The 11,903-nt window shown below is 46.3% G+C and overlaps 1 protein-coding gene across 3 annotated transcripts in view; it reads right to left on the bottom strand.

Moving 5' to 3' along the window:
* Nucleotides 1-297: 297 nt before the first annotated feature.
* Nucleotides 298-11,903, bottom strand: part of LOC121537863 (adenylate cyclase type 6) — a 98,949-nt gene continuing 87,343 nt past the window's right edge. For all 3 annotated transcript variants that reach the window (XM_041845481.2, XM_041845482.2, XM_045207346.1), the window contains 13 exons: nt 7,718-7,746; nt 7,467-7,614; nt 7,080-7,177; nt 6,785-6,872; nt 6,516-6,632; nt 6,158-6,316; nt 5,896-6,071; nt 5,706-5,732; nt 4,844-4,976; nt 4,269-4,532; nt 3,958-4,162; nt 2,863-2,987; nt 298-942 (listed from right to left, as the gene is read on the bottom strand). In XM_041845481.2, the coding sequence (XP_041701415.1) occupies nt 814-942; nt 2,863-2,987; nt 3,958-4,162; nt 4,269-4,532; nt 4,844-4,976; nt 5,706-5,732; nt 5,896-6,071; nt 6,158-6,316; nt 6,516-6,632; nt 6,785-6,872; nt 7,080-7,177; nt 7,467-7,614; nt 7,718-7,746 (1,698 nt within the window). In that variant the 3' untranslated portion in view covers nt 298-813. The remainder of the gene's footprint in view (nt 943-2,862; nt 2,988-3,957; nt 4,163-4,268; nt 4,533-4,843; nt 4,977-5,705; nt 5,733-5,895; nt 6,072-6,157; nt 6,317-6,515; nt 6,633-6,784; nt 6,873-7,079; nt 7,178-7,466; nt 7,615-7,717; nt 7,747-11,903) is intronic.

Raw genomic sequence — 11,903 nt, 5'->3', positions numbered from 1 at the left:
ATTTCAGTTGTTCGATCTGCAGTCATTTCAGTTGTTCATTCTGCAGTCATTTCAGTTGTTCGTTCTGCAGTCATTTCAGTTGTTCATTCTGCAGTCAATTCAGCTGTTCATTCTACAGTCATTTCAGTTGGTAGATGTGTGTAGAGTAAGTCCCTCATAATCAAACGTGTTCTTTGGTCGTTTTCATCTTCTTATCCTTGCATATTTCATATAATACATATATTGTTTATGTTACAAGGTCGTCACGACAACAAAAAACTCTATCCATTTCAGTGAAAAATAAATAATGACTCCGGATGTGAACTACTTGTAGTGTAGCTCACAACAAAACAAATATAGCCTTTTGTTCTGTAATTTCCTTCTAAGGCAACAGGTCTTCATTATAATTATTTCATTATATCTTTCAAGTACCGGTAGCTTTGTCGAAAAAGCCTTGAAGTAAGAACAAACTTCCGTGGGTGCGTTCCATACGGCACCCTATTCCCTATATAGTGCACTAATTTTGACCAGGGCCTGGGCCCCTATATAGGCAATAGGGTGGCATTTGAGACTCAACCCTAAAGTTGTGTGCAGAAGAATACATGGTCACACACAAACACCTTTCCATCACGGAGTTGAACTGTTTTCTTCTTTATGTTCCAGTGTTCATTAGCTGTTTTTCTTTCTCTCTCTCTCTTGCTCTCTCTGTCTCATCTCACTCTCCCCCTCTCTCTCTTCTTCCCCCCATTGTCCCGCTTTCCCTCCCTCACATCTCTCTCTTCTTCATGTATTAGCAGCCAGCGGTAATCCCATGACCGTCGGTGGTTAACTGCCCTAGGGACCATTGGGACCGCTGGTCAGGAAGTATGTGGTCATCTCTCCCTTCCCCTTCACCTTGACCAGGCCTCTGTGGTCCAGATGGTAGCCTTTGTCTACCAGGACGTGGTACAGGTCTGTGGTCACCTGGGAGAAGACAACACAAGGACACTTAAGTGTGTGTATGTATGTGTGTGTGTGTCATTTGACCCAGAGACACTCCACCCTGCCTCCACACACACAGACAATGTCAGCCACAGCTACACAGCAGCTATTCTATTGTGTTCTGTTCTATTCTATTGTGTTCTGTTCTATTCTATTCTATTGTGTTCTGTTCTATTCTATTCTATTGTGTTCTGTTCTATTCTATTGTGTTCTGTTCTATTCTATTCTATTCTATTGTGTTCTGTTCTATTCAATTCTATTGTGTTCTGTTCTATTCTATTGTGTTCTGTTCTATTCTATTGTGTTCTATTCTATTCTATTGTGTTCTGTTCTATTCTATTCTATTCTATTGTGTTCTGTTCTATTCTATTCTATTGTGTTCTGTTCTATTCTATTGTGTTCTGTTCTATTCTATTCTATTGTGTTCTGTTCTATTCTATTCTATTATATTGTGTTCTGTTCTTTTCTATTCTATTGTGTTCTGTTCTATTCTATTGTGTTCTGTTCTATTCTATTCTATTGTGTTCTGTTCTATTCTATTGTATTGTGTTCTGTTCTATTCTATTGTGTTCTGTTCTATTCTATTCTATTGTGTTCTGTTATATTCTATTGTGTTCTGTTATATTCTATTCTATTCTATTGTGTTCTGTTATATTCTATTGTGTTCTGTTCTATTCTATTCTATTGTGTTCTGTTATATTCTATTGTGTTCTGTTCTATTCTATTCTATTCTATTCTATTCTATTGTGTTCTGTTCTTTTCTATTCTATTGTGTTCTGTTCTATTCTATTGTATTGTGTTCTGTTCTATTCTATTGTGTTCTGTTCTATTCTATTCTATTCTATTCTATTCTATTCTATTGTGTTCTGTTATATTCTATTGTGTTCTGTTCTATTCTATTCTATTGTGTTCTGTTATATTCTATTGTGTTCTGTTCTATTCTATTCTATTGTGTTCTGTTATTTTCTATTCTATTGTGTTCTGTTCTATTCTATTGTGTTCTGTTCTATTCTATTCTATTCTATTGTGTTCTGTTATATTCTATTGTGTGCTGTTCTATTCTATTCTATTGTGTTCTGTTCTATTATATTGTATTGTGTTCTGTTCTATTCTATTCTATTCTATTGTGTTCTGTTCTTTTCTATTCTATTGTGTTCTGTTCTATTCTATTGTGTTCTGTTCTATTCTATTGTGTTCTATTCTATTCTATTCTATTGTGTTCTGTTATATTCTATTGTGTTCTGTTCTATTCTATTCTATTCTATTCTATTATATTGTGTTCTGTTCTATTCTATTGTGTTCTGTTCTATTCTCTTCTATTGTGTTCTGTTCTAGTCTATGCTATACTATTATATTCTATAATGATCAAGGCACTACATGGTGGAAGGAAGAGTATATGATGGCAAGTGTAGAGCTAGTTGAAGTGGAACACTTGGTATCTAGTTACAGCTATTGTTCTTTCCTTGTAATAACTCATGTTTGCAAAATACTCTTGAGGAAGACGTCAAGCTTGACGTCAAAACGGCAGTCACCTGTACTCATCCTGAACAATGGATTAAAGTGAGCTAAAATAAATCAATCTCTGCCTCTTTTGTTGAGTGCTCAACTCCTTTCTGCCTCAAATTAGTCCTTTTGGAAAGTTTTTCTTGGTAAGCCCTTCTCATGAGCTGCAGTAGGGTTTTATATACAGCAGGTGGCAGCACTGGTCATGGAGGAAAGAGGGGTTTAAGCTCATCATCTGTTTATCATCCATTCAATTAATTGACAAATTAATATAGTGTTTAAATAAGTATTAAAAGTGAAAGCTGTAGGACTCACAATGACATATCTAACATACAGTGTACCGTATATATCAAAGGTGTGTACAGAACGTCTTAAATTAGGCAAAGTAGGTGTGTGTACCTGTATGCAGTCTGGCACTCCGGTGCTGTCCATACGACTGGCCACGTTGACAGTGTTCCCCCAGATATCATACTGGGGTTTCCTGGCCCCGATCACCCCAGCCACCACCGGACCCATGTTGAGACCTGCATGAGGAGACCACAGTCAACCTGCCTGCATCACACCACTTCACACTACCTACCTCTTAACTAATCCAGGGGCTTCCCTAGCCCAATAATGGAGCCTCATGTTACTTCTTATAGTCCAAGGACCTTACATGTTCTGTTTAGAGGCCAATTGGCTCTGGAAGCCAAAACAGCCAAATACTCCATCTAAACGTGAATCGATTCTTAATTGCAGTACGGTTCTAGAAACACAAAGCCCTCTACTTTCATATCACATCAAAATAATTTCACAAATGCAAAATACACACTTACTGTCCACTGTTTTAACACAGCTACAGCCGACAGTATTTCTCAGTGACAACACTTTTGTGGCGTCTGTCTTTCGTTTACACCCAGGGGTTGGGAGACGCAGATAGCTAATTAGCACAGGTAGTCCACTCTGTCTCCTGTCTGTTTTCTGTAAACAAGCGCTGTAACATGGAAATATGGAGTGTCTCAATTTAACCTTTTGAAAAAAAATAAAAAAATCTTGCTGATATGAAAGATAAGGTCTTTATGCTTCCAAAACCGTACTGCAAGAAATGCATGTTAATGTTCAAACCGAGCGTTAATGTTCTTAACAAAACTCCCCCCTACAGAAGACTCCTTCGTCCAATGACTCTTATGTGTAATGTAATGGAACTGAGAGTCATGATCAAGGGCTAGGGCTTCCCAATGTTGTCCTAGAGCGCTGCAACAGCCGCAGGCTTTTGTTCCAGCCTATCACTAACACACCTCAACTAATGATTGACTACTGTCGCCCTCCAAGACCAGGATTGATCCAGATTCTCAGTGTGTAGTCTTTACAAAGGGACACTTCGCCACAAATGTGGAAGTTATTGAAGGAGTGTTCGTTAATGTACTTAATCTGTTCTCTGTCTCATGGCTACTCCTACTAATACCACTACTACTACCATCCAACCCTATCTCTGCTATCGGTCCAGGGACTCACCTATCTTCATCTGGAAGTTATTGAAGGAGTGTTCGTTGATGTACTTCATCTGTTCTTTGAGTCTCATAGCGTAGTCTGCCAGAGCCAGGATGTGCGATCGTCCCTCACGGTCGTAGGTAGAGTCGTTGAGGCCAGAGGCTGCCATGTAAGTGCTACCGATGGTCTTTATCTTTTCCAGCTGGCGGAACTTGTCCTCACTGATGATCTGGGGGGAGAGGGAGGAACAGATGTAGGATCTTCATTTGAATCTGGATCCTCCCCTCCCTCCTCCCTCATGGACTCTTGGAAGATTAAAAGAAGTACAAACAAACCTCGTCAAAGTCAGCGATGATCTCGTTGAGCAGCCGAAGACACTCCACTCCCTCGTTGTTGGCCTCCAGCTCCACATAGAACTCAGAGAAGTTGGAGATGGAGGCGAACATGACGGCCACACACTCACAGGACTGGTAGTAGAGCTCGTCGTTGCGCCGCTCCCGCGTCAGGAAGTGGGCGGCCACGTCTTTAGGCAGGATGTTGTGGAGGAGGCGGCGGTTGTAGCCCCGAAGCTCCTCCATCTCCTCTTTCTCCTCTGTGGCCTGGAGGGGACAGACACAGGGGAATGGGGAGAGGGGAAACGGTTTGTTAAAAGGGATGAGAACGTGACAGAATGATTCATAGGTCAACCACATCGCTGTCTGTCTATCTATAGGTATTGAGAGGAACTCCGAACGCTGATTGGTATTCCACTGACGTTCGACCAGTAACGTCACTCTGCCGCAACTGTTTGATAAATTGAGAAAGGCTGAGCTCTGCTGACGGAGATATCTTAGTGATGTCACCAGATCCAACAGACGAGGCGTGCGGTGGACTCCACCTGCTGGACAAGTGTGTGTGTGGCCGATCCTACCTGCAGCTTCCACAGGAAGTCGAGGCGTGCGATGGACTCCACCTGCTGAGCATGCAGGTACAGAGCCAGGACGAACACCGTAAGGATGACAGGGGTCATGACCTTTAGGGACACCTTGGTCACACTCTCCTGGCTGGAGGGGGGAGACAGGACCACAATCAATCAACCAACCAATCACTCAACAAATCAAACAATAAATCAATCAATCAATCACACTCCTGGCTGAGAGGAGACAGGAGGAGGATGGACTCAGTCTAGGACCAGACACACTAACATGGACATGGTAACAGAACATTGAGCTGAGAGGAGACAGGAGGAGGATGGACTCAGTCTAGGACCAGACACACTAACATGGACATGGTAACAGAACATTGAGCTGAGAGGAAACAGGAGGAGGATGGACTCAGTCTAGGACCAGACACACTAACATGGACATGGTAACAGAACATTGATCTGAGAGGAAACAGGAGGAGGATGGACTCAGTCTAGGACCAGACACACTAACATGGACATGGTAACAGAACATTGATCTGAGAGGAAACAGGAGGAGGATGGACTCAGTCTAGGACCAGACACACTAACATGGACATGGTAACAGAACATTGAGCTGAGAGGAAACAGGAGGAGGATGGACTCAGTCTAGGACCAGACACACTAACATGGACATGGTAACAGAACATTGATCTGAGAGGAGACAGGAGGAGGATGGACTCAGTCTAGGACCAGACACACTAACATGGACATGGTAACAGAACATTGATCTGAGAGGAGACAGGAGGAGGATGGACTCAGTCTAGGACCAGACACACTAACATGGACATGGTAACAGAACATTAACACTATAAGACAGCAAAGAACTTACCATGTCTTTGTAGCTGTTTCATTGAACCTAGGAATCCAAGGGAAAAAATTAAACACAAATGTATTAAATACTTTCAACACTTGACAAGACCTTTGTGCTTTGCACAGCTTAAGTATTTGAACGAAAACAAGTACTACTTGAACAAATACACAGCGTGTGTGTGTGTGGTGTGGTGTGTGTGTTAACTCACAGGGTGTTGGCGGTGAGCAGCAGGTCTGCGTTGTCAAACAGGGCCACCTGGGGCCACTCCACCAGCAGCAGGAAGGTGACCAGGATCAGCACCATGAGGGCCAGCTTCCCTATACTGCTGATGTGGAGGAACACACTGCAGGCCAGCAGGGTCAGGAGAACACTGTAGCAGAAATACTGGGGGGGGTAGCAAGTTATAACAATGTTATTAAACACAGACAGTATTCCCCCCACACACACAGTAGCGTCCCAGCTGGTCTCACCTCAGGGAAGTGGCATGGTGTGGGCTGGCTGGGGCACAGGGTCAGTCCGTCCTGTGCTGACTGGGTCAGGTTGTGTAGTAGACACAGAGTCACCAGGCTGGAGGACAGGTTCCTCTCACGCCCCACACAGTCCACCAGTCCCTCTCTGTCACAGGTCAACTAGAGAGAGACACACAGTCCTAAATCATACGTCAACCAACAGAGAAGCCCACTGAACAGATGGAAAACTGAACTGCTACATTCACATACACGTGTTAGTCAGTTAGCAGACGCTGTTATCCAGAGTGACTTACAGTAGTGAGTGCATACATTTTCGTACTGCAATTGCAGGCACTATTTGGAGAATTGTCATCCCTACCATGTTAACGAAGGCAGACATGAAGAGGAGTAGGATGGTGAGGACCCCCACCAGGGTACTGTTGGTACGAGACTGGACTATCTTCTTAGTCACTGTCTGCAAGGCAACTGGGAAGAGCTGGGAGGAGGAGAGAGAGGATAGAGGATATTATTCGTTTTAGTGCTTGTTTTAAATGAAAATGTATAATCAAAACAAATGTAAACTTTTGGATACATCTCTATAAAAGGAGCTTGTATGATTTCAAAATGACGGAGGAGTCTGTCCCTTACCTTGATGCAGGAGTAAATGGCACAGATGAAGAGGATGCTGACGAGGATGATGAAGATGGTGATGTAGAAACCCAGCATGAGAGGTGTGCTGTGGAGAGGAACCGACTTAAGTCACTGCACCGCAATCAATCCTCATAGGTCACTATTCAGTACATTTTATTTGATAGGTTAAAAAGGCTGTCCCTTATTTGGTCCTTGGAGCTGGATACGCAGTGTCGGTTCAACCTGACCCACTAGCAGCCTCGTTTAGTTCCACACAGTTACAGAAAGGTGAAGGTTTAAGAGAAGTACTTACTGTGGGAATATGATCATCTGAATTAAACAGATGAAGCAGAAGACTAACAGAGCACAGGCCACGTAGCCTCCGAAACGATCATCCACCTTCTTGGAGAACTGAAAACACAATGAGGAGAAGAAAAGCAAACTCAACACAACACACAACACTGTGCATAATATCCCAGAAACATCTAGCTGTCAAATCCTTACTTCCCCCATTCTCGTTTACTCAATTCTTCGCCTCCCTCTCAAAGCTCATTTGAGGAGGTTCGGATTGGAGCCTCCTCCTCCAATGAGATTTGAGGGAGGTGAGGAATTGAGGAAACAAGGACTGAGAAAACAAGGATTTAACACCTAGTAATGTTTTCAGACACAGCCAATAAATCAACACCCTATCTCCTCCCACCTTCTTCTCCAGGTCTTTAGTCTGGAAGGTGAGAAGAAACTTCTTGACGTGGTCTTTACGGAGTTGGTCTATGCTGCGGGCGTCGATGGCTCGGCCCAGAAACTCATCCACCTCATCCTCAGGGTTTAGGGCCTCCTGGGAACAACGGCTACATACAGACAGACAGACACACACAGTCAGCAACTCAATAATACCTACTGGGCTAATGACTACACTATACACACAGAGTAATCCAAAACAGGAGAACTCACTTGTCTTGTCTGGAAGTTTCATCAATTCCCTGGGAAAAGAGAGATCGAGATGGAGAGAACGAGAGAGAAAGAGCGATAAAGAGAGAGAGCACGAGGGAGGGGTAGAGAGAGAGAGATAGGAGACAGACTCGAATGAGAGAGAGAGAGAGAGAGAGAGAGAGAGAGAGAGAGAGAGAGAGAGAGAGAGAGAGAGAGAGAGAGAGAGAGAGAGAGAGAGAGAGAGAGAGAGAGAGAGAGAGAGAGAGAGAGAGAGAGGGAGAGAGAGAGAGAGATTTGGTTTTAGATATGCAGCCAGTGAAATCCGCAGTGGAACCAAGACCATGAAAAACACACAGAGCCAGACTCAGACTTCTGCACACTTAATCCCTGGTAGTCAGACTGATGTTTTAATTAATGCTGTGAGGATTCAAATTATACCCTCCTCCCCCCCTGGGCAATAGCCCTCAGAGAAGAAGAGCGAGAGAGAGGAGAAGATAAGAGGAGAGGGGAGGGGAAGGGAGGGGTGAGGCGAGAGAGGGGAAGGGAGGTAATGAGAAGGAGATGAGAAGAGGAGAGGAGGAGAGCAAAATATAGGGGAAGGGTAGGGCATGAGGAAAGATCATTGTTGTCGTGAAATTCAAGTTTAAAGTTTTATTAGTCGTATGTACAGGATACACATGGTATAGGGGCGGCAGGTAGCCTAGCGGTTAAGAGCGTTGGGCCAGTAACCGAATCTTAGAGCCGACTAGGTGAAAAATCTGTCGATGTGCCCTTGAGCACTTAACCATAATTGGTCCTGTAAGTCGCTCTGGATACAAGTGTCTGCTAAATGACTAACATGTAAAAGTACAGTATGTATACATTATCCAATGAAATACTTACTTGCAGGTTATTCTCAACAATGCAACAACAATAAGAAATAATAAAAGATAAGAATATGAACATAAAGTAAATGGCTCAGTAGAATAAAAATTTTAGCATAACTATAACACAGGAAGGTACAATTTATAGTACAATATATACATATGTATTGGGGAAGGAGGGGATGGGGGACAAGTGTTTAAACTGTGCAGTATTTAGCAATAATAATACGAGTCTGGTAGCATCAGTTGGGATGTGTGTGTAGCATGAATGTATACAGTGCATTCGGAAAGTATTCAGACCCCTTGACTTTTTTCACATTCTGTTACCTTACAGCTTTATTCTAAAATGGATGAAAAATATATTTTTTTTGTCATCGATCTACACACAATACCTCATAATGACAAAGCAAAAGGTTTCTAGAAATTGTTGCAAATGTATTAAAAATAAAAAACTGAAATAGGAAGAGTCTTGGTGGTTCCAAACTTCTTCCATTTAAGGCCACTGTGTTTTTGGGGTCCTTCAATGCTGCAGAAATTTTTTGGTACCCTTCCTCAAATCTGTGCCTCGACACAATTGTCACGATTCAGACAGACGACCAGAGGACCACAATTGCGTCACACCAGAAAGTTTATTAAACTTAAGGGAAAAGGGAAGTAGGGAGTGAATGAAGGCTCCAGGGGTAACAGGGGTCCCGTCCAATGCGCTGGGTCTGTGCCCCCCCCCAGTGGCAGCGATGCGTCCTATGAAGCCGGTGGTGGGTGGTCCAGAAGGCCTGGGGGGAGACACAGACACAACAGGGCGGAATGAAACCAGGCAGCAGTACAGTTCAAGGGAAATCCAAAATACGTAGTAGCAAGGCAGAAGGCTGGTCAGAGTTACCGGGATTGAAGAGTAGTCAGGAGTCGTAATGGCAGAAGCAGGTCTGGATCTCCTGAGGCAGAAGAGTATCCAAAAAACAGGCAGGTCCGGGGTCACAAAACCAGGGTGAGCCAGAAGCGCGAGCAAACAGGTTCCGGGTGTGAGCTTTGCAGACGATCTGACACCGGAGAGCTGAAAGACAGGGCCTTAAATACTGGGAGAGGTTAGTGGGTAATGCAGCGCAGCTGGCAGAGTAATTAGAGCCGAGCAGAGCAGGGACAGGTGGAGCTAGTTAGGCTGAGTAGAGAGAGGGAGGTGAGCAGAGTGGAAGATAGTGGAAACAAATTAAGGTGGTAACCCGGTGGAGTGAGAGGGCTCATGACAGAACCCCCCAAGGGACGGCCCCAGAAGTCCCAAGAGCAACACCACGCCGGGCGGGAGGAGGGGAGCCGGAGGAGGGCTAGAACTCCTCCGAACGGTCCGAGTGAACGTCCTCATCCTCGGAGGAAGCCGGAGGGCCGTGGTCGGGAGATGGGACAGGTCCCGAGACAGGATCAGGCACAGGACAGGAAGCCGAGCGGGCCGGACGGTTAGGGACCCCTCTGGGGCGGCCCCTACGGATTGCAGGTTGATCAGGATGCCGTTGGTGGAAAGCGGTGATGAGAGTCCTATCCACAATCCGACTAGCTGGCACCCAGGTCCTTTCCTCAGGTCCATAGCCCTCCCAGTCAATGAGGTACTGGAGACCCCTACCCCTCCGTCTGGACCGAAGCAGGCGGCGGACGGTGTAAACCAGACCACCATCGACGAGCCGTGGAGGAGGAGGACCAGGCGCAGCAGGGACCAGCGGACTCTCATGGATGGGCTTAATCTTAGACACATGGAAAGTGGGGTGCACCCTCAGGGAATTAGGCAGTTGGAGCCGGACAGCAGTTGGGCTAATCACTCTTATGATAGGGAATGGGCCAATGAACCGAGGTGCCAGCTTCTGCGACTCCACCCCTGAGTGGCAGGTTCTTCGATGACAACCACACCCTTTGACCAACATGGTAGGTGGGAGCAGGAATTCTCCGACGGTTGGCCCCGGTAGTGTAGCTGGCAACGGACCTGAGGAGTGTGGCTCGGGCTTGTGACCAGGTGCGGCGACATCGACGGGCAAAAGCAAGTGCAGATGGGCAAGTAACCTCCTCCTCCTGGCTGGCAAATAGAGGAGGCTGGTATCCATAAACACATTGGAAAGGGGGACATACCGATGGCAGAGCAGGTCAGAGAATTGTGTGCGTACTCCACCCATGTCAATTGCTGCGACCAGGAGTGGGGGGTTGCGTGAAGTCATGCATCGCAGTGCCTTCTCGAGCTCCTGATTAGCCCGCTCTGACTGCCCATTGGATTGGGGATGGAATCCGGAAGTCAGACTGACTGTGGCTCCCAGCAGGTGACAGAACTCCTTCCAAAAGCGGAGGAGAATTGTGGACCACGGTCAGAAACAACATCCCTTGGCAGTCCGTGGATCCGGAAGACGTGTTCCAGGACCACCTGGGCGGTCTCCTTGGCGGTTGGGAGCTTGGGGAGGGAATGAAGTGTGCCATCTTGCTGAAACGGTCAACGATGGTGAGAATGACGGTCATGCCACTTGAAGGGGGGCAGCCCCGTGACAAAGTCAAGGGCGATGTGAGACCAGGGACGTCTGGGCACAGGCAGGGGCTGCAGCAATCCGGCTGGGGGGCTGGCAGGACGACTTGTGTTGGTTGCAGATGGGGCAGGCTTGGACGAATTCCCGTACATCCTTCCTCAGAGAGGGCCACCAGAACCTCTGGGCGAGCAGGTTGTAAGTGCGGGTGGAGCCAGGGTGACAAGCTAGGCGGGAGTCATGTCCCCACTGAATGACCTGGGACCTCAGGTCTTCGGGGGACAAAAAGGCGGTCAGCTGGGCAAGTGCTGGGACCTGGCTGGTTACGGAGAGCCTCCAGCACCTGTTCCTCAACAGCCCAGGTCAGAGCTGCAACGATGCAGGGACTTGGCAGAATCGACACAGGGTCCTTGGAGGGGGTGTCATCCTTCTGGAATTGACGGGAGAGGGCGTCTGGCTTGGTGTTGCGTGATCCAGGCCGGTATGACAGAGTGAAATTAAACCTGGTGAAGAACAGGGCCCAGCGGGACTGCCTGAGTTCAACCGTTTGGCCGTGCGGATGTACTCCAAGTTCTTATGATCGGTCCAAACGAGAAATGGAATGGTGGACCCCTCCAGCCAGTGACGCCACTCCTCCAAGGCAAGCTTCACAGCCAGCAGCTCACGGTTCCCTATGTCGTAATTGCACTCAGAGGGGGACAACCGACGTGAGAAAAAGGCACAGGGATGGAGCTTCCTATCCTCCGCAGCCCACTGAGAAATCACAGCACCAACTCCCACATCCGAGGCGTCCACCTCCACAATGAATTGCCGGTCCACATCAGGCATCTGGAGGATGGGAGCGGAGGTGAACCT

Source organism: Coregonus clupeaformis, chromosome 24 (genome assembly GCF_020615455.1).
Source record: "Coregonus clupeaformis isolate EN_2021a chromosome 24, ASM2061545v1, whole genome shotgun sequence".
NCBI classification, from domain to species: domain Eukaryota; kingdom Metazoa; phylum Chordata; class Actinopteri; order Salmoniformes; family Salmonidae; genus Coregonus; species Coregonus clupeaformis.
The sequence above is the reverse complement of the archived record's forward strand: the minus strand, read 5'-3'. Positions and strand labels throughout refer to the sequence as shown.